The sequence below is a fragment of the Parambassis ranga genome, chromosome 4, assembly GCF_900634625.1.
Source record: "Parambassis ranga chromosome 4, fParRan2.1, whole genome shotgun sequence".
NCBI lineage: Eukaryota > Metazoa > Chordata > Actinopteri > Ambassidae > Parambassis > Parambassis ranga.
Window position 1 is genome coordinate 2,567,164 of NC_041025.1, and position 27,881 is coordinate 2,595,044.

The window sequence follows — 27,881 nt, forward strand, 5'->3', positions numbered from 1 at the left end:
AGTTAATCAGTCAGTCCGCTTTACCTGTATTGAACACATCAGATTCAGCTCAGCTGATTTAAAACACTGATGAAATAAGTGTTATGTGAGATTAAGGAGGGGATCCAAACGCAGATCTCAAGGAAAGAGTCTTTATTACAAAAAATCAGAGACGAAAAACTTCCACAGAGGAGGAAAAACGCTCGTAGGTGCAGGTGCACGGGGAAGGACCAGAGCCGTCGCAACACGTTCGGCAAACCATGCAATTGCCTAGGGCCCGAGCATCAGAGGTACAGACGGTCACTGACACATTCAGACTCCCCCCCGCCCCCACGGGGCCCTGTGCCAGCGCTGCTGGAAGCAGAGAGGAGCGGCTGTTCAAAATAAAGGAGGAAGCACACACACTGCAGGCTGCAAGGAAAGACAGCCAAAGAAAGAAAGAAAGAAGAAGCGAAACGGGAGATAGGTAAGAGTCTGTAACACAGCTCAGCCTCATCTTACTCCACCACTGTTTGTCTTTTTTCACATTGTACCACAAAACACTTTTAGTGCTTTGTGCAGCCTGAATGTTCACTGAGTCGCTCTGTCTGCGTACAAACGTCTGCTAAATGAGTTACAAACGTCAATATAATGACGTGATATAAAACATAAATGTATATAAAAACAAATGAAGCTGTAAAGTAGCTTGTTAGCTCATGCAGCAACAGTGTGTAGCTGCTATGCTAATGCTACTTTAGCTTTTTTAGCATTACGCTAAGTGCTGCTGTTACAACTTACTGTTAGAGTTAATGAGCTCTAAACCACAGCAGGAAAAACTAATGTATATATTTAGTCTATTTAGTGTTTATTAATGCTCAGGCGTTTATCTGTAAATGACAAGCTAGTTAATTATTGTCATATAGTTGTTATTTTATGGCTTTTTAAAATTCTGTTTTTCATCAGGTGCTGTGCTTAAACACCTGACTGTGTCTCCTCATGAAGATGCCACAACCTCCACAGATGAAGGTATAGTCTGGATTATTTACAGTGTTAATTATCAGGCTGATCATTATGGTCTTATAACACACAGGTCATGTGGAGCCCTGTGAGGAAACTCCAGAGGACGTCCCAGCAGCAGTCCAACACCTGAGAGCCTCCACTCCTTCCTCTGCTCCTCCAGCACCTGACCTGGTAACAAAGGAAGGTTCCAAGGTGTCCAGGTCTCACTGATGATCCTGCACTGTGGACAAACTTCATAACAATACTAGTCATCATATCTTGTGTTGTCAGTGGTGGAGGAAGTACTGATGTTTAGTACTTAAGTGAAAGTACAATTACCCAGCAAATATATACTCAAGTAAAGGTAGATGTGCTACATCAATGATCCTACTTAACCAAAGTCTTAAGTACTTACTTTTAATTTCCAAGAGTTTAAATCGAGACAACTGGACTCAAGGATTGTTTTTTTTTTAACTTGGGGGATACATAAAAAATACATGAAAAATTTCCTAAGTACAGTAACAAAGTACAAATACTTAGTTACTTTCCACCACTGTGGACAGTCTTCAGAGAGTACATATTTCTATGATATATTTTGATTGTGTTGTACAGTTTTTTCCAGTTTCCTTAAGATAATATTTTCATATGTGTGTTCCACATGATTTTTATTAAATGGTTGCTTATAATCATCACTGTACATGTCTTTGTGTTTGGGGCGGCATTTCTATAGAATCTAGTAGCCTGTAGGGCCCCAGTGTTACCTTCTCGCCTAGGGCCCCTATAGTGTCAAGCAACGGCTCTGATTGTGATAATTTAGCAACAGGCAAGTTATTGACACTGATCATATAGGTTGTCAGGCTTTAAGAGCAGCAGCAGACTCAGTGAAATGTCACATAGACTGTTATTATACGTGCAGTCATTTAGTGCGGATCTCAAGCGGGTATTGTTTAATACGCCCCCAGGCTGTGATGTTTACGAGGCACAAGGGCCATTCTTTGCGCCGTGGTGAAGCTCGAGTGTTTAAAACCGGTTTGGCTTGATAGTGCAGTGATAAGGATAAGGTGTAGTGATAGACTGTGGCTATTTCGTCTTTTGGTTTTCTGGTTCGAATTCCGTGAGGATCTTCCTTTTCACTCTGACATGCTCCGGTGTTGTGCTTATTTTGTCCTGTGTTAAACAACATACACAATGAGTTAAAAACAAATTTGCACAAAGATTTTGTCGATTTACTCTGTTTAGCTGCCGGGCCAAAAATAGTATTTATTTTAAGATTTATTTTAAATTGTAAAATAGAAGCCGCGGGCTATAGACAATCCGAACGTAGTTTAGACACCCCTGATTTAAACTATTTGATATGACAGCGCTATGATCACACAGGTCAGCATTTCTCTTTTTTAGCTCAGGTCTTGCAGTTACAGCGAAAGGTTAACATTTTCGCACATACACACATTTTCCACATTGGACCTGAGTTCTGCTTTTAAATCAATGCGAATAAATACTAAAACACAATATTTTTTATGAATCAAAGTTTGCCGGTATTGTTGCACAAAATATATTATTTCTATTATTAGGACTGCGGTTTTATTCTGTGAAATGTTAGTAGGCTAAATAATTTACATGTATATGAAAATCTTACATTTTCAATTAAATAAGTATAGCCTACGTATACACGTGAAACCAGATCTTATATATTCTGGACATCGAGGTGTGAACCAGATAGAACGTGGAAGCGGGCTGGATTTGGTCCGCGGGCCTTGAATTTGACACATGTGCTTTAACCTCTCTGCTCTGTGTTAGTTCTTTCTCAAATTCAGAGAAAGTGGAAAATGTTTATGGCACCACGTGGTATTTAGGGAAGATTGTGGGAGAAAAGCCTGCGAATGACAGATAGTGATAGCGAGTTTTGACAATGGACAGATTTGTGACATTTAGCGTGTTTGGAGTGTAGAGCTAGTGTGTGGTGAAGTGTGTTTAGTGTGTAGTGCAGTGTGATTTAGTCATCAGTGTCAGGCTGTGATGTGCCCCTCTGTGTTGTGGTGGACAGGAACTGCTTTTTGAAGTGGCACAAATAAAAATAAAAAATAATTTGTGTGACACCTGAATGTACTGTATATAAATAGCTGTACAAAAAACGCCTGAGGCATTTACTGCATTCAAGGGTAAATAGTTGTAAATAATTTTGTTTTTTGCTACATTCGTACATATTTTTTTTGAAATGTTCAATTTGCATAAGCATTCTAAGTTATAAAAATGGTTTGTTAAACATGTTTGTGGTTTGCACAGTAAAAAATCTAACCTTTTCCCACTCGGATTTGATATTTTTGTGTGATTTTAGGTCCAGTGTGTTGACACAGTATGTCAAAATGAAAAAATAACACCATAGTCACACTTGTGGGGTTGTACTGAAAAGAATGACACTAAACAAAGCAAGGTGAACCACTTCTAAGCTGAAATATAAAGATAAAATTAAAAGTAGTCAAAAACGGACCATTACACATGACTCTCACCTTGTGTTCATCAGAGACTCGGTGTTATGTGCATAACTCATTTTTGTCTTTGGAGGCTACATGTTATGATTTAAACTGTCTGAATTACTGAAGCCAGAATGTAAATGTCTCTCACACACGGTTTATGGTTTTACTATGTGTGTTATTATGTGTTATTATGTTTTTAGTTTAGTTTTCACCTATCGTCTCATGTCAAAACAAAGTTACAGCCATAAAGTATCTCTTTATCTTTTTGTTCCTCTGTTTCTGCAGGAACCGCCTGCTGTAGGGATGAAAACAATACAATTATAATGTAGGCTTCTCTTCCAGGATTGTAAAGTGCAAAAAACACTAAAACTGACAGTAAAAGAAATAAATACATAAAATAAAGAGGTTGCTAGGGCTTATTTAGCAAATCATATCTGTCAATCAAATTAAAAAGTTTTAATGCATATTTTCCTTTCATTATTTTAAGGGCTTTAGTGAAGGAAACAAATTCGTTATGAAACAAAAAATCTAGGTTTGACTGGAACCGCCTTATCAGGAAGGACGCCTCTACTTCCGCACTCCTACAGAGTCTGAACTGCGGTGGACGCCATGGTTATTTTTCACGAAGCTGTTTTTTCGAAATATAATTCGATGTTCCAGTCTATTTTTTTCTCATTTGACCTTATCGAAACTACGGGACGAGAAGTGGGAGCTGTTAACAGCGCTCACCTGCCTCACTTTGCTGGACCGTGCTCTTTGTCTGCTGGTTTGTTCGGAGTCTGTAGGTGAGTCACCTTCCCTTCTCACACTGTTCTGAATGGGGTCATGTGGGGTCAATGAATTTGCCTTCAGTCGGATTCCAAGCAGCAATACATATATACCTAGGCTATAGTTAGTAAAATACATTCCAAACAACCGCTCACACACACACACACATATACATATAATTTGCTGTGGTCCACGGCTCACAAGTCAACATAAGAACAGCATAAAAACAAAGCAGCACTGTAAGGACACATCGAGCAAAGGATCAGTACATGTTGTCAATAAAAACAACATCGAGCAAAGGTTTTTCCTCTAGATTCCATGTTTCAGTCACATGACTCTCTCTCTCTCTCTCTCTCTCTCTCTCTCCCACTCTCCTAACTGAGACAGAGAGAGAGAGGCCGGGGTGTGACAGCCCACAGTGTGACGGCACAGAGTTAGAAAAGACTATGCTGCAAGTAAAATGTCCAGAACATTTTTGTCAGTCTACTTATTTGCGTCTGTCTTTGCGCTGGTTTGTCCCGATTCTTCAGGTGAGTCGAAGTTTCTTCATCACCTTAAATTAACCAGCACCGCCGAGATTATGAAGTGCTATATATGTTAGCCTTGTTGTAGTGGTGGTATTTTGTTGACGTACATACATACATATTTATATATGTTTATTTTATAGTCTATTCCAGGTAAAGTTATTTTTAGTTCTTGTTGTTGTTCTTGTTTAGTTCAGTTGTCTTGAACCTGATCTTTATGGGACCATGGGCATAGTTTATTTCAACTATAACCACGTTTCACCTTTAATCGCCTAATTGTTTGCCGCGTTACCAACTCCTTCTATGCTGAGTTAGGGTTCATTATCAATATCGTTTATACACTCCAGATATCAGTGACCGTCTTCTCTGTGCAAATATCCGCTGTTTTTGATTTTCCTTGACAGTTTTTAGGCGTCAGGCATTGTGCGTGAAGAGGAGAAGCGTCGGTGTGTGTGGTGTGTGTGCACTCGTGTGTGGAAATAAGAAAGAGTTGAGCGGAGGTGAATGAATGAAAGGATAACTATATTTTAAACGCGTTGGGGAAAAATACGGAATGAATTTGTGGCGGCGGGTGCTGATTGTATGGGAACCCTGCACACACAAACACACACACATAGCCTGTACATATAGTGTGACGTCATTGGCGAAACTAATTCGTACTCATTCTTCAGTGAATGAGTAAGACAAGGCTCCTCTACATCAGCTTCTAGAGGCCTCTTTCAATGTTTTCTCCGTGTATCTGGACAGATGTAGAGTAGATTTACCCGTGTAGCTTCAGCAGAGAATCCTGTCCACCCAGTTCACTGTATAAAGTTTTTACACATGAGTTCCTGTCAGGTCTGCTCCAGTCTGCACTAGTTGGCAACATGGGAAACAGACCAGACTTGGCCTCAGTCGCAGTCAAAAACATGTTTGAATTTCAGGATGTGTGGCCTGTGTGAGATGTCTTCTGGCTAAATGAAAGAGTCTCGTGGAGCTGGTCAGGTTAACAGCAGGTTTATTCTCAGAGAAATCTTCATCTGCATTAACAAGGGACAAAGGAGGGAGATTGTCAGCGCGTGTGGACATGCATGCATGCATTCTCCGTTTCCGTTTCGAAACTTAGTATTTTGTGGCCACGAATTAGTATTTCGTGCGCACATTATACATATTTCGTGGCCACAAATTATTCATTTTTTACCATGTCAGCAGAGGGGCTCCGTCAAAACTTCACTTTAGTGTTAGTTTGATTGCTGCTCCGTAGGTCTGTACAAATATTACTCCATATTTGAAAATGTTTCAATTTTGTTAAAACTTCACTTTAGTGTTAGTTTGATTGCCGCTAGGGAATCAAACTATTGTTCTTCATACATACATACATTCAGCACATTGAGCGATTTCAGCCATTCAATTATCAAAATGTTCATCTCCCAGAGGACATTCCGGGTCAACTTCAAGTTTTTCTAAAAAATTATAATTTTTTAAATATTAAGCAATTTCGCTGTCATTTTTAACATGGGATTCTATGAGAGAGCCCTTCAACGAGGGTCATCTGCCAAATGTATCTCCTCCTACACATTTCAAGCTACAAACTACAAACTACAATTTAGTCTTGAAACGCACATTAGATGCTGCTCTATCAAACTTGTATTCAGAATTTTCTAATTCTGAATCGTTTCCGCACGCCTTTCCTCAAAGTTGGAGTGGTTTTTGGGGTCTCCTCTGCTGTTACCATGGTGACAGGCTGACACACACAGGCATACAAAGCTCTGAATTCCTCTAATTCTCCAGCAATTCAGAGCAATCCTTCACATCAGCGTTCAAAGCAATGCTTCAGCTGCAGCAATCAAACTTACATTTTCTTCAGGAAATGCCCTTTTCTAGTTATCATTTAGTATGGGGTTGTATCAAATGTAATGTTGTATTAAGTTTTGATGAGTTGTTTACTACTCACATTCTTGAAAAAAAAGATTTATTTTACTTAAAAAATGTAAATAGATACTAAAACACGTGTAAATATTTGAAATGAAATGCATTTTTCAGCATATTTCAAGCTTGATTTGATCAAAGAAGATAAGAAGCATAAAATCACAGTTAATGTAACTGAGCAGTTTGAAATGCACCTTGTGATGATGCTTTAGTCCGAGTTAGTGAGCACAGCTCTGACAGATGAGTTATGCAGTCTGATGGCGGACGGCACTACTACTTCCGGTACCGTTCCTTAGAGCAGCGGGGCAGCAGGAGTCTGTTTAGATAGAAATGTTTTGGCAATGTTGTAGAGGCAGTGATGGTTCCAAAGTGCAAGTGCAATGACGTATTATGTGATGAATAATAATATTGGCTATTAGAATCAATTTCTCGAATCAATAATAAAAAAAAGCGCAGTGAGAGCGGTAGCGGTACATCCTTTCTCTCTCTAATGCCTGGTTTACACTGTGCGATATTGGGCTGTCGCATCGTAGGAGAATCGTGGAGATATCTTTGGTCGTGGCTCTAAAGCGGTGGTCTTACGTCGCACTGTGAGGCAGGTTCCACGACGATCGTTGTCAGCGTCTTGCGACCAAAGTTAAGCTGAGATAAAATTCTAGCGGTTTCAGACATTTAGGATGACTGACTCACAGTGTGACAGCTGCTACGACCCGTCACCCCGCATCCACGTCTTCCTCCTCCACGCATGTTGACGTACGACGTAACCTGTGGTCGCCTGTGATCCAGTAAATGGTCATTGTACAATGTGCATGCATCAAAGTTTATTTGATTCATGTCGCATAGCGTGTCATGCAATGGACTTATAAGGTCTCTAAAAATCGCACAGTGTAGAAAAGCCATTACACACACAAACATTCATCACAGAGTCTGTTATTAGACAGAAAGAGGACTGAGGCCCCCAAAAAGCTGAACTGGACCATAAAGAGAACCCAGTCCTCTTTGTAATAAACTCAGTGTGAACACAAAATGAACCGAGTTCCTTTTCTGTTAGTCCACTTATTGGTTTATTATAGATCCCCATTAGTCACTGCCTCAGCAGTGACTAGTCTTCCTGGGGTCCACAATTACAACATTAAAACAACATATACATTTAAAAATTCTTATGCTAATCTGAATATTCACATCATGATAAGCATACACATACATAGTCAAGTGTTCAAAAGACAATAATCCTGAACCCAGCAAAACGACTGAATCATAGTATGTAAAACAGAAAATCAACAAAAAGTTGTTACAAGATTTTAAGAAGTTAACCAAATTCCAAAGAAATCTCTTATCGCTTAAAGAGGACCGAGTTTGGTTCTTTTAAAAGGGACCAAGTGTAAAGTCCTGCTTCAGGGTCTGAGAACACATTACAGTCCTCACAAAGACGTAAGAAGATGTTCAGGTGTGTTAGCAGGTTAGAATGATCCAATCAGCACACAGTGCAGACTGATACATCTCAGTTTCTTTAACCTCTCTGCTCTGTGTTCCTTCTCTCGTTCAGAACTGAACATCACAGCTGAGCCTGGACAGACCGTCACTCTGCCATGTGCTGCTACAAACCTCAACATCGCAGTTGTAAAGTGGACCAAAGATGGCTTAGAGGGATATATCATGCTTTATCGGGATGAGCACTTTGAAAATGCATCCCAGCTTCCTTCTTTTAAGGAGCGAGTGGAGCTGAAGAAGGGATGGAAGGAGGATGGGAATGTGTCTCTGATTCTGCAGAATGTGACGACTGCCGACAGTGGAACATATGAGTGTGAAGTCGTCCAGGAAGGAAAAAAAGCTGCTGACCTCATCTGCAACATCACACTGTCTGTAGATCCAGCAGGTGAGTGTGTGTGTGGATCAGAGCTGAAGCTGCTTCCTGGTTCTGTGAGAGTGTGTGTGCAGCAGATGATGTCTGACTGCAGTGATGTTCTTCAGAAAGATAACAGCTCTTTCTGCTCTGTATGTCTCACAGGTGGAGACAAAAGAAGTCGTGGACGTATTGGACTCTATGCTGCCATAGCTTTAGCTGTGATTGTTGGTTGTTTGGCTCTTTGGTTGATCTAAAAAAGACGCCGGTGGAGACAGTGAGAGAACAGGAGGGGACAAGCAGGGAAGTCGTGGACATGTTGGACTGGTTGTTTTCTTAGCTTTACCTATTTTTGCTGGATGGCTGATCTACCAGAGAAAGAAAAACCGCTCTCCTCCTCCTCCTGGAGCTGGACAGCAGCTGGTCTGAAGTAAAGCACTTTTTTCAGCTTTAGCCCGGCCTGCCGTCAGAGGACAGCAGCAGCACATACACATCTCGCAACCAGCAATCCTGGTGGCTCCTGTCGAGGTACAGCACAGGACCTGTTTTCCACACTAAACGGCATCATATGACCACCTGATGTGTTTGCGACACTGCTGAATGTGGAAAGCAACAGAAATGTATTTTGCCAGTGGAGCTCATGCTGGAACAATCAGCACTTTTTATGTGAACGTTAAGTTAGGCAATCGTTTGTCATGTCATCAGCATTAATTATTATTATGTGCAATCTTGTTATTATGAACATGCTGTATGAATAAGAAAGTAAGTTTTGTTACATTTGTAAAGTTACAGTGAGCAATATGAGAGGCTTAATATAAAATTTTCCATCAAATCTTATATATATATATATATATATATATATATATATATATATATATATATATACACACAGTGTTTGTAAGTAAACAAGCTAAGAGAGTAAAAGGCGCAATGCATTGTGGCTCATTTGTTTTCTTAGGTCCTTTTTCATTCTAACAAAGAGCAACAAAAAATTAAAGTAAAATATTTCCTCTGTGTGTTGCTCCGTGACAGTTATCTATTCAGGAGGAGGTGTTGTGTGTTTAGTTTCAGTTGTTGGAGGCCTGCGGCATGTTGACTGAACACAGATTAGTACATGGCTGGTGCATTTCAGATAGAAAAACTATACAGTTTACCAATATTTACATACAGCTACATCTAAGAGCCCTCAGGCCTGCTGCATGTTGACACAGATTAGTAAATGGCTGGTGCATTTCAGATTGTAAATATTAGTAAACTTCTTACAGCTACATCTAAGAGCCCTCGGGCCTGATGTTAAATGACTGACAGCACACACACAATTAGAGCAGCAGCCTCAGAAAAAAGGAAACAAAAGCACCACCAGACAGAGAGGGTGCTGACTACACCAGTGTCTCATCTTTCAAGGTTAAGCTGTAGAAACATTAGTTCCACCTTCACTGTATAAGTAAGCAGTGCCACTCCCAGGCACACACTTCCAGGTGAGAGTTAAAGCAGAGGACACAATGGGTTTCATAGTTTTCAGGCCAATGTGAAGCTGGTTTGTTCTCAGGCTGCTTAAACTCTCAGATTGGGCGGTATAAGAAGAAAAGGGATAATCTCCAATCTACTGTAATTTTTCATGTTGTAACAGGAAAAGTGAATACACTCGTGTTTCACATGTTTGCCGATACACCACATGAGACCAGGGCCCCGCATAGAAACTGAAAAAAAAGATTTGTAAACTTTTTCATGCAACATTGATTTTATAGATGACAGTATAAAAAGCTCTTGACAGTAAAACTGCCATGTGGCTGATTCATCTTTGCACATTTCCATGCATAATACTGATAAGTCAAGATATTTTGCCTGAGACGTCAGTGTAAAAATGTCTGCAGTGAATCTCTTAGATGTGACATTTAGATAATTGTGAGGCTACTCTGTGTGTCTCTCATATAGGGGATGCCTGTTACTTCACCCACACCCAAGGACACACCTTGCTGCAGGCACTTGTCCTACCCTCTACTTGTAGGGCCAATCTGCAATGCCTGTTGGATTCTTTCAAACAGCAATACCTATGGACACGTGTCAGACAAAGCCTGACACACACAGCCTAGGGGGCCTTTTTATTTTTGGAACAGTCAAAAACTTTGAGCAGTGGCTGTTTGAGAAATTGTTGGATGTCAGCCAGGTGAGCGCTTGGCTATGAATGCAAAAACCTTAAGCACAATGGGGTGAGTCTAACAGATAAAAATCATGAAAGATTTAGAAGTCAGTGGATTAGAAGACAAAGCATGTATCAGGGTTTTCACACAAGCAAGATTCCCTGTGGGAAAGGAAGATATTCCTCAACAAAAGGACAGGAGTGGAACCATAGACAGCTTTGGACAGAGGGCCAGACAGGCACACAGAACAGAGTGGAATTGTTTGGTGGCATTTACTGTTTTGGATCACTTAGACAATCTGATTGTGCGACCAAGACAGAGCAGCAGTGAACCAGATGCACTGGGCGCACCCAGGGCTCTGTGTTCCTCTGTGGCAGAGCCACACACCACTTTACCACAATCTGTGTAAATCTGTGAAGCAAGTACTGCTATCTATAGCTAGTCATTCCTGTATTCAAAATGCAAAAGTGATCAAACATCAGGCAGAAAGGATGAGAGCAGAGAAATGGTCTGTGGTCAGCACCTGCAGAACCTCTCCTTTATAGGGCTGTCTTGATCACTGCCTCTCATTTCCACCTGTTGTCTGTTCCATTTGCACAACAGCAGCTGAAACTGATTCACAATCAGTGTTGATCCTAACCGAATTGGCAAATTAGCGCCCCCTGCAGCTGAAGGCGCCCCTGATGTTGAGAAGGTGCCATACAGAAGCTGTGAGAGAAGGGGAGGGTTTTTTTTTTTTACTAGAGTGCAGTGTTTCGTATCAACCACAGTGAGGCGCAAGTCTGTAAACTACACATAGTTTCAGTGCATTTTGTTTTGGATCGAGCCTATTTTATCTGTCACAGAGAGAGAGTAGGAGAAGAAAGCGCCTGAGAGTTTTTGTCCCACCATGATTGATGAGATGCATTTTTTAGTCTCTAATAAATATGCCAAAGACGGCTAAAGAAAATCATTGCCTCCATCAGGTTATTATCTAATTATTATTATCAACACTGGTGAAGCTGCATAGCTCAAGGTTAACTGAGGAAACACCGGGAAAGGGAAGCCCCGCATTATCAACCTGTGCACCATGCAGACATCGCTTCAGAAGATGAGCAGGGAGACGGTAACAGACTATAATTAGACTAAAACTAGACTAGACTAGCCTTTAAGGCACGAAACGAAAATGTTGGGCTACTGCAGCTATGAGGATGTAATGAGATTACTAGATTACTAGGGATTACTAGGTAGATTACTAGGCCTGACCAGGAGTGTGAGGTATGTATTCAGGGAAAGTTTGTTCAAACCCGAAACAGGGACCCTGATACAAGAGCAGAGGCTCCCTTACAAATGGTACACACAGACTTAGCTGGTCCAGTAGCTAATGAGTGTATCGATGGGTACAAATATGTGCAGTCATTCACTGATGACTGTTCAAATGCAGTGTTTGTATACGTTCTTAAGACAAAAAGTGACGGTGCAGGCAACTGAAAAGCTCCTAGCAGATACTGCCCCTTATGGCAAAGTAAAGTGTATTAGGTCTGACACACAGAGTTTATGTGCACAGACTTCCAGACGCTGTTAAGGCACGAGACATCAGCCCGAACCAGAATGGCACTGCATAGAGGGGCTGGCGTACTCTTTTTGAAATGGGCAGATACATGCTAATGGAAAGTCAACTACCAAAATGTCTCTGGAACTATGCTGTTCAAACAGCAGCCATTGTACGCAACTGTTGCTTTGATAAGCATCTGTGAAGCTGCAAATCCACAAAATCCAAATGACACAAAACAAGATCCAAATTGATAGCCAGGGTATGTGTAATCACTTAGAATGTCTTAACCTTCATGCCCTCTTTTGGCATTGTGGCATAAAGAACACAAGAATTTTATGTGGTTAGGGTTAGTGACCTGTGACTACACCTTGTCTCAGTTCGTTGTGTGTGTTTGCTGAGACTTCCCTGCCTTACCTGCCTCATTGTGGATTTTATACTGTAAAATAAAGAACTTGTGTTTTTGCATTCAGCCTTTGCTCCTGTTCTGCGTTAGAGTTTCCCTCTGTGTGTGTGTGTGTGTGAGTAGGTAGCGGTATGAGGATTTGCACGGTTCACATGAAGAATGAAAACACACACACTCACACACACACACACACACACACACACACACACACACACACACACACACACACACACACACACACACATACAGGTTTTCCCAGTTCCTAATTATCCCGGCTCCTAAGTGCTACAACTGATCACAAAAGGTATATGTTGACTTAGGGTGTGAGGTAAATGTGACATTATGAGTTTGATTTGTTCTCTTTGTTTTTACTGAGGTGCTTTACAGCAGGAGGAGGTTCTGGCAGCAGTTGAAACTAACGGGACCTAAACAATGAACTATCATATTTAAAGTAAACACAATCATTTAAAGCTGCAAGCAGCGATGATCTGGCCCTCGCACCCCCTCCCCATCAAGTCGTCCCTTCTCTCCCCCCGCTCCCCCCACGACCTTTGGTGATTTTGCCAGCAGACAGAAGCAGAGACTTTTGGGTGTGTCTTGGTATAATAAACGTGTACCGATTTTCGTGGACCTACTCCAAACTAAGCCAAATGTGTGGTGTGTTTTGAAAATTTCAAGGGGGCGCTGTAGAGCCATTTTTCCCAGCCCATTTGCAACGACCACAAAATATAAACATTTTCACGAAATGTTTAAAGTTTGGTGAGATTTAATAACAATAAACACTACAATTACAACAGGGCCTTCGCACCACTCGGTGCTCGGGCCCTAATAAGGCTTATTATTTCTGACAGAATTCTACCAACATGTCACTGAGTGAGCAAATTGTACTTTTGTACCTTTTTGGCTTTTTTTGTCTTCACACTGTTACCAGGGCTTACCGCCAGAGCCTTAGGGGCCCTAGGCAAGAAGGTACCACTGGAAATTCTTTAGAAATGCCACCCCAAACATAGACATGTACAGTTATGATTATATAAGCAACCATTTTATATATTTAAATAAATAATGTCCAACACACATATGAAAATAATATATAAAGGAAATATAAAAACTTTCTACAACACAATCAAAATATATCACAGAAATATGGACTCTGTACAACACAATTAAAGATATGACAACTAGTATTGTCATCAATGAAGTTTGGCTACGGTGCAGGATCATCACTGAGAACTGGACAACTTGGAGGACCTTCCTCTGTTATCGAGTGGAGGCTCACGTGTTTGACTGCTGCTGGGACGTCCTCTGGAGTGTCCTCACAGGGCTCCACATGACCTGTGTTGTATAAGACCATAATGATCAGCCTGATAATTAACAATGTAAATAATCCAGATTATTCATAATGCACATACCTTCATCTGTGGAGGCCGTGGTATCTTCATGAGGAGACACATAGAGGTGTTAAGCACAGCACCTGAAAAACAAATGAATAAAAAGTGCTGTAAAATAACACAGTTATATGACAATCTTTAACTTTGTTATTTACAGAGAAACACCTGAGCATTAATAAACACTATAAACTAAATATTTAAAGCAGGTTGTGGTTTAGAGGTCATTAACTCTAACAGTAAGTTGTAACAGCAGCACTTAGCTTAATGCTAAATTAATGCTTAAGTAGAAGTGTGTGCTTGGTATATATTTTAGGTGTGTGTGTCTGGGGGTCTTATTTTATTTTTGTAAAGCACTTTGTGTTACAGTACACTGTATGAAAGCTGCTATATAAATAAAGTTTGATTTGATTTGATTTGATTTACATACAAACTGGTCTTTCCAGTCTACAGCAAAGCTGAATCACAAATCCGCTCTGTGTCACTCAGCTCAGTGAAATCGTCAGCTTTCTCAAGTAGCTCCAAGAATGAGATAGCTTTCACACTTGTTGACACACTTTCCCCAAACTTAACCAGCGAACATTGGAGTGGTAAAGAGAGTCAGAGACAGAGACTGAAATGTATCAGTCTGTGCTGTGTGCTGATTGGATCAATCTGTAGCTGTCACCAATATTAAGCCTGATATGGACTCTTGAACCATCTTGCATCATTCTTAGTGATGTTGAGCATACACACATATTTCTGATTTGTACAGTAGAGAACAGCTACAGGCAGCCAGCTTGGCTGAATTTCTGCAGATGACTTCTTGAACTAACAAAGCTGTGTTACCATACCATCTTATGTAAACAAACAGGAGAAGATATCGGTCTGATATCGGTCTGAAGAAGAAAAAGGAGGAAGAGGAGAAAAAAAAAAAATAATTATTAGTTAATGACCTCTAAACCACAACCTGCTATAAATATTTAGTTTATAGTGTTTATTAATGCTCAGGTGTTTCTCTGTAAATAACAAAGTTAAAGATTGTCATATAACTGTGTTATTTTATAGCACTTTTTATTCATTTGTTTTTCAGGTGCTGTGCTTAACACCTCTATGTGTCTCCTCATGAAGATGCCACGGCCTCCACAGATGAAGGTATGTGCATTATGAATAATCTGGATTATTTACATTGTTAATTATCAGGCTGATCATTATGGTCTTATACAACACAGGTCATGTGGAGCCCTGTGAGGACACTCCAGAGGACGTCCCAGCAGCAGTCAAACACGTGAGCCTCCACTCGATAACAGAGGAAGGTCCTCCAAGTTGTCCAGTTCTCAGTGATGATCCTGCACCGTAGCCAAACTTCATTGATGACAATACTAGTTGTCATATCTTTAATTGTGTTGTACAGAGTCCATATTTCTGTGATATATTTTGATTGTGTTGTAGAAAGTTTTTATATTTCCTTTATATATTATTTTCATATGTGTGTTGGACATTATTTATTTAAATATATAAAGTGGTTGCTTATATAATCATAACTGTACATGTCTATGTTTGGGGTGGCATTTCTAAAGAATTTCCAGTGGTACCTTCTTGCCTAGGGCCCCTAAGGCTCTGGCGGTAAGCCCTGGTAACAGTGTGAAGACAAAAAAAGCCAAAAAGGTACAAAAGTACAATTTGCTCACTCAGTGACATGTTGGTAGAATTCTGTCAGAAATAATAAGCCTTATTAGGGCCCGAGCACCGAGTGGTGCGAAGGCCCTGTTGTAATTGTAGTGTTTATTGTTATTAAAACTCACCAAACTTTAAACATTTCGCGAAAATGTTTATATTTTGTGGTCGTTGCAAATGGGCTGGGAAAAATGGCTCTACAGCGCCCCCTTGAAATTTTCAAAACACACCACACATTTGGCTTAGTTTGGAGTAGGTCCACGAAAATCGGTACACATTTATTATACCAAGACACACCCAAAAGTCTCTGCTTCTGTCTGCTGGCAAAATCACCAAAGGTCGTGGGGGGAGCGGGGGGAGAGAAGGGACGACTTGATGGGGAGGGGGTGCGAGGGCCAGATCATCGCTGCTTGCAGCTTTAAATGATTGTGTTTACTTTAAATATGATAGTTCATTGTTTAGGTCCCGTTAGTTTCAACTGCTGCCAGAACCTCCTCCTGCTGTAAAGCACCTCAGTAAAAACAAAGAGAACAAATTAAACTCATAATGTCACATTTACCTCACACCCTAAGTCAACATATACCTTTTGTGATCAGTTGTAGCACTTAGGAGCCGGGATAATTAGGAACTGGGAAAACCTGTATGTGTGTGTGTGTGTGTGTGAGTGTGTGTGTTTTCATTCTTCATGTGAACCGTGCACAGTTGTTAATTTAAATCAGACCCGCTCATCAAATACCATCAGTATGTGGATTTTCCAAAGAGGGAATGAATGAGAAATGCAGTTGATGACCCCTGACCTAGTGGAACACTCTGCTGTAGTGTCTGGATACACAAGCACCTGTACAGATAACATCATTACCACAAAACAGGATCGCACTGTATGAGTCAAGAGATCATATTTCCTAGTTAGCAAACTACTTACAAGCAAACACCTACATTCTTATGTAGTTTGCTTTTTTTTGTTTTTCTGTTTGTCAGACCAGCCATTCTCATATAATTAGTGTTGACTTAGAGCACCCAAGCTACACCCATTTGGTGCTGCTTGGGTGTGTCGCTTGGGTCTCATTCAACAAGCAAGAAAAAAGGGTGATTCCCTGCAGAACCATGAAAGTTGGATCTGAGAGACTTGAGTGGTGTTATGGTGACAAATAACAGACATTATTATTATTATTAGCTTTAGCTGCCTCTTGAACTCATCATATGCATTTCAGCTCATAATAATGTAACAAAGATAAATACAGTAAACAAAGGTCATTGGCAGCATGCAGTTAAACATGTAAGGTTTAATAAGTAAAATAAAACATTAAAATGATAAGAAGGCTTTAAAATAAAAACATAATTTAAAGGAGCTGCGAGACAAACAAAATGATACTGACAGACAAATCTGTGAAAAAGACACTTTACAGAAATCAAGGTCAGAGCTCTGTGTTCAAACTTCAACAAAAAATGTTTGATGGTATGAAGGACTATGAAAGCCAGTCTGAACAAGTGGGTTTTAGCCTCTGTTTAATAATAGTAGGTGCATCCTTGGTGCCGTCTATAGAATTAAAACAATGTCTTTAATTTAAGTAATTAGTACTATCTGAAACACTTTTAAAGGTGGAAGAGCTAACCTTTGTAGGATTGTTTTCTGAGGGGCAGACAAATGATAACTGATGAAGACACAGCACAGAAAAACACAAGAAAGCAGGCTGGAACTCACACAAGAAAAAAATCAAAGAAGATGCAGGAAGCAACACTAGAAAGGGTTCTATCAAAATAAAACAGGAAACACATAGTCACAAACCATCTGAATGACGTTTTTATTTATTTATTTTTAAACCTGATCATGACCACCAGAAGTAAAAACAAAACACTATACTTTACTACACACTATGAACACACGTCTGTATCACCCAAGCGGCAACCTTCGGGGCTCAAAGTGGAAGCCCATGCGGAAGTGTCAAAACTTGTAATTCACGCTGCAACAGCTGGGGGTTGGCTCCAAAAGCGAGCAATTTCCCATAGACTCCCATGTTAAAATGGCCGACTTCACAGCAGAAATTAACATGTTTACGGCCTGGTACAAAAAACCACTCTGGTTTTTTTACAACCCACTCGTTTCAATTGTATTTGGACTTAAAATTACGCATAATTATGGGCGTTGCCGCTTGAGTGACAGACAGTTGCCGTATCACAGCGTGAGTTTCCTGCTCCCACGATTGCCCGCCCCCCTAAACCGCTCGTGCTCCCCCTCTTTGTCCATATTTGAGAGTTTTGGCGGACATGACGCTGTCAACATGGCAGCTGTCATCACGTCCCGGAACCTCCCACCGAGCCTCAAAACGGCTCTTCAGAAACAAACAGGTGACGTCACGGAAGCTCTGTCCATAGTTTTTACTGTCAATGGTATGACCACTAAGATCGGCCCTCGGCCCTCTTCAGTACAGCCTGTGAGGTACTTGCTGCTCAGAATAATCTGTTTCAACCACAGAAGATATTTCAGGTATCTTGACCACAAACCTTTTTAAAAAGAAACCCCCTGATTTCAGGAAGAGGGAACAGGAAGTGCTAAAATGCTAATGCTGAAACTTCAGGAAATGCAACAGAGAACAACAACAGGCAGCAAGTGCAACATAAAAACATATTACTGAAACTACCAAGACAATGTCTGCTTGTAGTTCCATATTAGAGGCTATGAATGTTAAGAAGTGAAAGAGCAGCAACGCAGAAAGATTATTGTCTAATGTTAGCCTTCTAAGTAAACTGCACATTTACCAGCTAATGAGGTAAATGCTGGAATCAGATCATTTTAGTTCAAGTCCTCAGTTTGTCTTTAAAATACATTTACAGCACATTTTTCACTGTGTTCCTTCACAGATATTCATGATAACAGCTGGTGAGAGATAAATGAGAGACTCAGGCTGAACACAGACTAAACACACAAGGTGAGGGAAACGAGACACAGGTGGAAACAATTAGGGCGGAGCAGCCAATCAAACGCAGGGAAACAGGAGGAAACAGGAAGACTGTAAGGAAGCTGGGGTGTAGGTGGTTACGCTCAGAGTTTTCACTGATCACCTACTTCAACACATCATCAGCATTCAGAGCCAACCCACTGGACCTAAAGGTTTCACACTCAGAACTGATGCTCCTTGGTGACAGCACAGATGATGTCATCACACTCTTCATCCAATCCCTGCTCAGTGAGGGTCGGTGGGGTCATCACCGTGGAGACGGGAAGGCCTTTTCCTATAGTCAGAGCAGGTCAGAAAGAAAAAGTGTTTACATGTCAATCATTAGTTTATTGATTGATTGATTGATTGAAAGGTCAGTGATTGATCAGTGTTACCTGTGGATCTGTGTCGATACAAAGACACCATGAGGAAGGTGGAGCAGAGGTACGGACACAACACCACCAGGTGACAGACCAGGCTGAACACCAGAGAAGAAGGCTGAGGCGGAGGGGAGGCAGTGGAGATGGGTGTGGTTGTAGGGGTGGGTGTGGTTGTAGAAGTGGGCACAGTTGTGGGTCGACCTGTAGAGAGAATTCCACCTGCTCAGGTTAACATATGGATGAAATGAGTGGTGACATGAGGGAGAAGCTCCACACCTGTGACACTGATCCAGCTGGGCGGAGACTCTCCACGACCTCTGATGTCACACTTGTAGAGGCCTTCATCAGAGCTGGAAACATGCTGGATGGTCATGTGACCTGTAGGCTGAGCACTGAGGAGGGAACCATCTTTATAGAAAGCAGCTGGGAGGTTGGAGGCAGCGGTCTTGGTTCTACAGCTCAGAGAGACGTCATCTCCCTCCATCACAGGGAGGACGGGACTCTGCAGGATCACTGGTCCACCTTAACACAGAGACACACTACATCACTTCATCCAGACACACACAGCTTCATCATCACTGACTACATCAACTTCTGATTCTGACTCTGTTTATATGTGCAATCTTCTGATTAAAGTCCTTTTTCAGGAATATAATCATGTTATATTCAAGATAAACTGTAATAACAAACATCATGACAGAGGTGCATTATTTTTCAGCAACACTTTGGTTAAAAAAGTGATGATATAGTAAAAGTAAAGTGATGATATGACTCTCTGTCTGTCTTACTGGCCTCTGTCTTCTGTCACAGCAGCTAGTCTGTGAGAATATTTCACCATTTTGATCTAGATTAGAGGAGCAAACCTTCAGCCTCACAGTCAGTCAGTTACAGTATGATGATGTATAAGCTGTTATATATTTTAGCAGGTGTGTGCAGCACATTAACATCAACATGGAGATGAAGAAGTTTGACAGTGGATTTTTAATAATCTTACCAGAGACAGTCAGGTTGATGCTGTTACTGGTCTGTCCCTCTCTGGACTCACACCAGTACACACCGCTGTCCCACGGGAAGACGAAGCCGATCTTACAGGAAGACCCAGCAGATATGCCCCACCCATGTCCACACTGAGACTGTTGTATCCTTGTCTTTCTCCTCACGGTCCATCCTCCAGAGCTGTCGTCCTCCTCACATCTCAGAGACATAGAGTCTCCTTCAAACATCTGAGAGCTGTTGAAAGTCGGCATCAGACGAGCTGTGAGGAAGATGAGAGAATTGACTGAAGAACTGCATGACTGTTCCCTACAGGCTCAAACAGCTGATCCACAATCATCATGTTTGTCTTTGTAGAAGCAACAAACAGGTGAATGTTAGAAGCAGAGGATAAAGATCCACATCAGACCCTCAGCCTGAGTTTAAACTGCCACACGAGGCGTTCACTGACCTTGGTTTGTTGTGCAGCACAGCAGTGACGTCTGAACTAAAGAGAAATGTCACTGTTAGTTTCAGGCTCCACACTGAACAACACAGCAACATGTGCAGTTTACTTACAGAGCAGCCACAGTATCCATGTGTCCTCCATCCTGCTGCTTGATGTCACATCCACACTGTGATATGTTCACTGTCACATCAGGTGAAGCCCTCACTCTTCCTGACTCTCACATGACTGGGTTCATTTCCTCTCCACTGACCACAGTGTGTGTGTGTGTGAGTGTGTGTGAGTGTGTGTGTGGTGGGGGGGCAGTGAAACAGAGACATTAAGTTTCAAAATGAACCACAATATAAAGAAAAGACTCAACAACAACAAGTCAATGAGCACAACAGCAGCAGCTGTATAATGTCTTCACTCACAGTACAAACGACTCTTAAGGTGTTTCCAAGTAAAATAAATGAAGCAGCAAACAGCTGCAGCATTGTTGTCACCTTCTACCTACTTCCTGTGGACTGAGGTGAAAACAACAGATCTCACAGTGTCTGTGTTTTATCTGTGTGACAGCAACAAGCAGTTATGGGATATCTGCACACTTGTGTGTTATTTTTAAATAAATATGTCAATGTTAACATAAAAATATTCAACTGATTTCATAGTACAAATGCTTAAATAACAATGTTTAAATTGCAATGTGAGTAACACATAAAGTGTGCTTATAGGGCAGAGAGATTTTTTAGAGAGTGTTTACAATGTGGCTCATAGGATGGACAAAGCTGAAGACCACACACTGTATCAAATTAAGAAAATTTATTTAAAGAACTTGTCCGAAATGTCCAAAAATGCTTTGACAATGAGTTCACTATATGGTGTGCTACATTGAACTCCCCATATGGGGAGTGAGTGAGTGATTTCGAACACAGCCGTAGACCAAGTACACCAGGGAGGGAGAGACAATGAGATGCAGGTGAGACACATTAGGGAGGAGCAGGTAATCATCGGGAGTAGGAAGCACACGAGGGAGAGGAAGACAAGACACCTGAAAAGGATTCATGGCTGTGAGACGTGTGTGCTGCTGCTGTCTTCATCATCAGTGCGTGGAGCTACAGGACACTCAGGTTTGTCTGCTGCTGAAAATCACCAAGTGCTTCATTCTGGAGCGGCTGCAGTTCAAATGCTTCATCGGGGGAATGAGGAGGCAGGTCGAGGCTTTTCTTCTATTGGCATCTTTTATAGATACAACAAGTGACAATAACAATGAAAGCTACAGCAATCACAGCTATGGCAGCACACTGTCCAATAGTCAAACCTGTGAGACATAAAGAGCAGAAAGAGCTGTTATCTCTCTGAAGAACATCACTGCAGTCAGACATCATCTGCTGCACACACTCACAGAACCAGGAAGCAGCTTCATCTCTGATCCACACACACTCACCTGCTGGATCTACAGACAGTGTGATGGTGCAGATGAGGTCAGCAGCTTTTTTTCCTTCCTGGACGACTTCACACTTGTATGTTCCACTGTCAGTAGTCGTCACATTCTTCAGAATCAGAGACATGTCTCCATCCTCCTCCCATCCCTCTTTCAGCTGTGCCCTGCCCCTGAAACATGGATGCTGGGATGCATATTGAAACTGGTTTTCCAAGTAATACAGGACATTGCCTTCTGTCTTCAAGCCATCTTTGATCCATGCTACACCTGTGATGTTGGTACTTGTAACTGGACATGGCAGAGTGACAGTCTGTCCAAGCTTTGCTGTGATGGTTTTCTGGACTAAATGAGAGAAGAAGAAACACAGAGCAGAGGTTAAAGGGTTAACTTACATCAACAGCAGCCAATCAGAGTCAGGAGTGGACAGGACTGAGTCTGTGTTGCCCCAAAAAATAGTAAATGACATGAATTAATAATAATTTAGATCTAATTGGTCGATCACATGATCCACGACGTGCCCTCACTGCCCTGTCGCTAAGCGCTGCTAACAACTGGTCCAGTGGACAGGTTCTGCAGCCGTATTCTTTTGTACACAGTGTTTTATTGCAAGGTAAATAAATTGTGATTTTCTCAATCTATTATTTAACATATGTAACATATCAGTACTTGTTTACACACAAATAAAAAAACAAAGAAAGACAGACTCTGACAAACAGACACACCACTGCTCTACTCTCTCTCTCCCATTATTAATGTTAATGTTCAGATACAAAAAGCATCCAAACCTCTGAATCATGCTGTCTGAATACTTAGCTGGGTGTTAAAATCAACAAGGAACAAAACAAGAACAGAAGCAGACACACACAAGCACACTAGAAACTAAAAGTCAGAAAAGTGCAGCTGGGAGCTGCTACTGCTATCTGCTGCCTGAGACAGCGCCATCTGGATTATTTGTTTTTATTGATTTCATTTTTCCAGCTTTGATTCTGCTATTAAATAAGTAACTCGCTATAGAGGATGTTTATCATGTCTTTCCAAAGTGTGACCAGTAATATTTATTCACTACCTATCCCCTGTATGAGCAAGAAGAGAAGCAGCTATAAAGCATCAGTATTTCTCTATTTAAACTACATTCTGAATTCCATTGCATCCATCTGCCACTGTATTTGTAAAACACATGCCTAGTTCAAACAGCTGCATTATAACATGACAGTTTTATAAAAACTGCTGAAAAACAATAAAGGGAACACTTAAAGAACACAATGTAACTCCAGGTCAGTCACTCTTCTGTGAGATCAGCCTGTCCAGTTAGGATCAACACTGATTGTGAATCAGTTTCAGCTGCTGTTGTGCAAATGGAACAGACAACAGGTGGAAATGAGAGGCAGTTATCAAGACAGCCCTATAAAGGAGAGGTTCTGCAGGTGCTGACCACAGACTTTTGCATTTTGTCAGTGCTCTCAGCCAGTGGTGGTTCTACATTGAATTACTCCCCGGGCGAGACAATTCCCCATTGTCTATATTTTTTTAAATTAAACTAACATAAGGCATGTAAACTAGAGCACTACAATTGTACTGGATCAAACATATGTCCTTGCTTATTCAGACAAAACAAAAATATTTCACTGTACTACAATAGGACTGCATTTTATACATAAATATAATTCTTTGTTATGATAGTGCTTTCAGATTTTAATAAGCAGCATAAAAGGTTGTAATTGTGTACACACTAGTGATTTTGATACCTGTGTGATGGTCCAGGCTGTGTGCATCGAGTGAAGAGAGGCTGAATGGATGATAAATATGGATGAAAAATACTTCCCACTTTTTACCCTGTACTTAACTGATAAAACCAGCTGACAGTAGCAGTATTCTTACTTTAGTTTAATGTTAATCAGCCTGTCATTGATGGACGGACTTATTTATGGTTTAACTTGTTAGCTAACCAATGAGCCAGAGCAGCATCATGGATGGACGTTATAAAACACAGCACAGCATCAGACTCTCAGTTCAGCATCAGACAACAGTCCTCTGTCTCTCTGCCTGCAGCTCTGCTGTCTCTGAGATGTGAGGAGGACGACAGCTCTGGAGGATGGACCGTGAGGAGAAAGACAAGTGTACAACAGTCTCAGTGTGGACATGGGTGGGGAATATCTGCTGGGTCTTCCTGTAAGATCGGCTTCGTCAGTGGTGTGTACTGGTGTGAGTCCAGAGAGGGACAGACCAGTAACAGCATCAGCCTGACTGTCTCTGGTAAGATTATTAAAAATCCACTGTCAAACTTCTTCATCTCCATGTTGATGTTAATGTGCTGCACACACCTGCTAAAATATATAAGAGCTTATACATCATCATACTGTAACTGACTGACTGTGAGGCTGAAGGTTTGCTCCTCTAATCTAGATCAAAATGGTGAAATATTCTCACAGACTAGCTGCTGTGACAGAAGACAGAGGCCAGTAAGACAGACAGATAGTCATATCATCACTTTACTTTTACTATATCATCACTTTTTTAACCAAAGTGTTGCTGAAAAATAATGCACCTCTGTCATGATGTTTGTTATTACAGTTTATCTTGAATATAACATGATTATATTCCAGAAAAAGGACTTTAATCAGAAGATTGCACATATAAACAGAGTCAGAATCAGAGGTTGATGTAGTCAGTGATGATGAGGCTGTGTGTGTCTGGATGAAGTGATGTAGTGTGTCTCTGTGTTGAGATGGACCAGTGATCCTGCAGAGTCCCGTCCTCCCTGTGATGGAGGGAGATGACGTCTCTCTGAGCTGTAGAACCACAACCACGTCATGTAAACACTTTTTCTTTCTGACCTGCTCTGACTGTAGGAAAAGGCCTTCCCGTCTCCACGGTGATGACCCCACCGACCCTCACTGAGCAGGGATTGGATGAAGAGTGTGATGACATCATCTGCACTGTCACCAAGGATCATCGGTTCTGAGTGTGAAACCTTTAGGTCCAGTGGGGTCATCACCGTGGCTTCGGGGTGAGCTCCGAGAGAAAGGGGCGAGTGTTTACTTTCAAAATCTGGCTGACTCTCACAGTTTTTAAAATCTCCTACCCTACCTTTAACATGTTCCACCCTCAGCTTAAGTAGTGTGTCTTAGAATTCATGCTAGGGTAAGATCCCTTCTGACTAAGGCACCAGGACCCAATTAGACGGTGAGCTGACGATTATTCCCGGGATCTAACACACAGACCCAGGAAGCAGCTCTGATCCACACACACCTGCTGGATTTACAGACAGATGGTATATCTCTGTGTGTTGTTCTCCTTCCTCGTATCACATCGTTTTTGTATCTTGAAATTTGTAGGAGAGCACATTTTACAGCAATCAAACTAATTAAACAGTTTATTTCCATCTCCTCACTTTGGTTTTGTTTTCATTTAAACCACCGAGTTCTGTTTCTTTCCTTGGGATTTTGGTAAATTTGCCCTGTTTTTGTTTGTTAACCTTGATGTACACTCAACAAAAATATAAACGCAACACTTTTGTTTTTGCTCCCATGTTTCATGAGATGGACTTGAAGATCTAAACTTCATTCCAGATACACAATATTACCATTCCTCTCAAACATTGTTCACAAATCTGTCTAAATGTGTGATAGTGAGCACTTCTGCTTTGCTGAGATAATCCATCCCTCCTCACAGGTGTGCCACATCAAGATGCTGATCTGACATCATGATTAGTGCACAGGTGTACCTTAAACTGCCCACAATAAAAGGCCACCCTGAAATGTGCATTTTGTTTCTGCTTTATTGGCGGTCTGGGGACTCAGAACCAGTCAGTATCTGGTGAGACCACCATTTGCCTCATGCAGTGCAACACATCTTCTTCGCATAGAGTTTATCAGATTGTCTATTGTGGCCTGTGGAATGTTGGTCCACTCCTCTTCAATGGCTGTGCGAAGTTGCTGGATATTAGTGGGAACTGGTGCACGCTGTCGTATACGCCGGTCAAGCACATTCCAAACATGTTCAATGGGTGACATGTCCGGTGAGTATGCTGGCCATGCAAGAACTGGGACATTTTCAGCTTCCAAGAATTGTGTACAGATCCTTGCAACATGGGGCCGTGCATTATCTTGCTGAAACATGAGGTGATGTTCATGGATGTATGGCACAACAATGGGCCTCAGGATCTCATCACGGTATCTCTGTGCATTCAAAATGCCATCAATAAAATGCACCTGTGTTCTTCGTCCATAACAGATGCCTGCCCATACCATGACCCCACCACCACCATGGGCCACTCGATCCACAACATTGACATCAGCAAAGCGCTCACCCACACGACGCCACACACGCTGTCTGCCATCTGCCCTGAACAATGTAAACCGAGACTAGACGCCATCGAATGTGAGCATTTGCCCACTCAAGTCTGTTACGGCGACGATCTGGAGTCAGGTTAAGACCCCGATGAGGACGACGAGCATGCAGTTGAGCTTCCCTGAGACGGTTTCTGACAGTTTGTGCAGAAATTGTTTGGTTATGCAAACCAATTGTTTCAGCAGCTGTCTGAGTGGCTGGTCTCAGACGATCTCGGAGGTGAACCTGCTGGATGTGGAGGTCCTGGGCTGGTGTGGTTACTCGTGGTCTGCGGTTGTGAGGCCGGTTGGATGTACTGCCATATTCTCTGAAACGCCTTTGGAGACGGCTTATGGTGGAGAAATGAACATTCAATGCACGAGCAACAGATCTGGTTGACATTCCTGCTGTCAGCATGCCAATTGCACGCTCCCTCAATGCTTGTGGCATCTGTGGCATTTTGCTGTGAGACAAAACTGCACATTTCAGGGTGGCCTTTTATTGTGGGCAGTTTGAGGTACACCTGTGCACTAATCATGATGTCAGATCAGCATCTTGATGTGGCACACCTGTGAGGTGGGATGGATTATCTCAGCAAAGCAGAAGTGCTCACTATCACACATTTAGACAGATTTGTGAACAATGTTTGAGAGGAATGGTAATATTGTGTATCTGGAATGAAGTTTAGATCTTCAAGTCCATCTCATGAAACATGGGAGCAAAAACAAAAGTGTTGCGTTTATATTTTTGTTGAGTGTATTTAAGACTCTTTATTTTTGAACAAAGCTCTCCTTTTGTTGTAAAAGTACATGACATGTAAAAGTCTCTCACATCCACCTTTCATGGATCTTACAGGGAAGTTGCCCTTTTTGTTGTGTCACTGCACAGGGAATGGAGAGTTCACAAAGCATTCATGTTTTAAAAAACCTTAACCTATATGTTCAATTTTACCTATTCTCTCACCTTACGTGCTCAATCTGATGCTGGGAAATTTAGCATTGTGTAAAGCGGTATGAAAGAAATGTATCTATCTAATCTATGCTATCAGCAGACCAAAGGCTTGACGACTGAATCAGAGTTAATCAGAAGTGATGGAGAAACTTCAGACTCACCCACAGCCAAAGAACATACGCCAAAGAAAACTGACAAGTAGACAGACCGCATGTTAAGAAAACTTCCGTGATATGGTTGTCGCCTGTTACAGACGTCACTGCCGGGGACGTCTTTAACTTGTAGGTGGAGCCTTGAGTTTACACGTGACGAGCCTGCATACTAAATGCTTCAACTACATGTTATTTTTGTCCTGAATAAAATTTACATGAGATTTAAGCAGACAAAAGTGACCGCTGTCTGAAGAGGAAACATACTCTCAGAGAGAACAAGTGAAACCTGATAAATCAAGTGACATTGTCTGATCTAACAGGGAAGAGGCTCTGTTCGACATGTCCTGTGTAAATGCGAACACACTTACCAAAGCGAACTGTGGCATTTTATCAAATGGAGGGATCACCAACAACAAGATTCCCACATATAGCTGCCTGGTCTTCGCAGAGCTGCTTTGTTTTTATGGAGTCCAGGTGACTAGTGATCTGTGGTCAGGGTGTGACCGATGTACGCGTACATGTACCGTCTTCAGTCTACATGTTTTCAGAAGGACAGCTCCTGTGTGAAAGCTGCTGATGCCTCTGAGACATCTATTTAAACAACAAAAAAGCCATTACCAGATATATACTTAGAAATAGTAATTCTGTATTATATGGCTATAATATAAATTAGTTATTG

The 27,881-nt window shown here is 41.5% G+C and overlaps 3 protein-coding genes across 4 annotated transcripts; 1 reads left to right on the forward strand and 2 right to left on the reverse strand.

Annotated features, from left to right (window-relative positions):
• Nucleotides 1–4,595: 4,595 nt before the first annotated feature.
• Nucleotides 4,596–11,157, forward strand: LOC114434489 (hepatitis A virus cellular receptor 2-like). Of its 2 annotated transcripts, none has more exons than XM_028403781.1 (3): nt 4,596–4,729; nt 8,178–8,506; nt 8,742–11,157. In XM_028403781.1, exons 1-3 carry the CDS (start codon nt 4,660–4,662, stop codon nt 8,901–8,903), a joined length of 561 nt encoding a protein of 186 aa, XP_028259582.1. In that variant the 5' UTR covers nt 4,596–4,659; the 3' UTR covers nt 8,904–11,157. The 2 variants fall into 2 exon arrangements, with proteins under 2 accessions (XP_028259582.1, XP_028259583.1); XM_028403782.1 differs by having other exon boundaries at nt 8,178–8,507; nt 8,640–8,779.
• A 7,888-nt stretch (nt 11,158–19,045) lies between these two features.
• Nucleotides 19,046–20,573, reverse strand: LOC114434552 (Fc receptor-like A; the record flags this gene model as incomplete). The annotated part of the gene is made up of 5 exons (XM_028403870.1): nt 20,461–20,573; nt 20,354–20,389; nt 19,904–20,164; nt 19,186–19,431; nt 19,046–19,110 (listed from the first exon to the last, which is right to left on the reverse strand). Coding segments are annotated over exons 1-5 (639 nt in total), but the record flags the coding sequence as incomplete, so codon positions are not given.
• An 800-nt stretch (nt 20,574–21,373) lies between these two features.
• Nucleotides 21,374–27,272, reverse strand: LOC114434810 (V-set domain-containing T-cell activation inhibitor 1-like). The gene is made up of 3 exons (XM_028404216.1): nt 27,212–27,272; nt 21,774–22,112; nt 21,374–21,647 (listed from the first exon to the last, which is right to left on the reverse strand). Exons 1-3 carry the CDS (start codon nt 27,261–27,263, stop codon nt 21,556–21,558), a joined length of 483 nt encoding a protein of 160 aa, XP_028260017.1. The 5' UTR covers nt 27,264–27,272; the 3' UTR covers nt 21,374–21,555.
• Between the last annotated feature and the right edge of the window lie 609 nt (nt 27,273–27,881).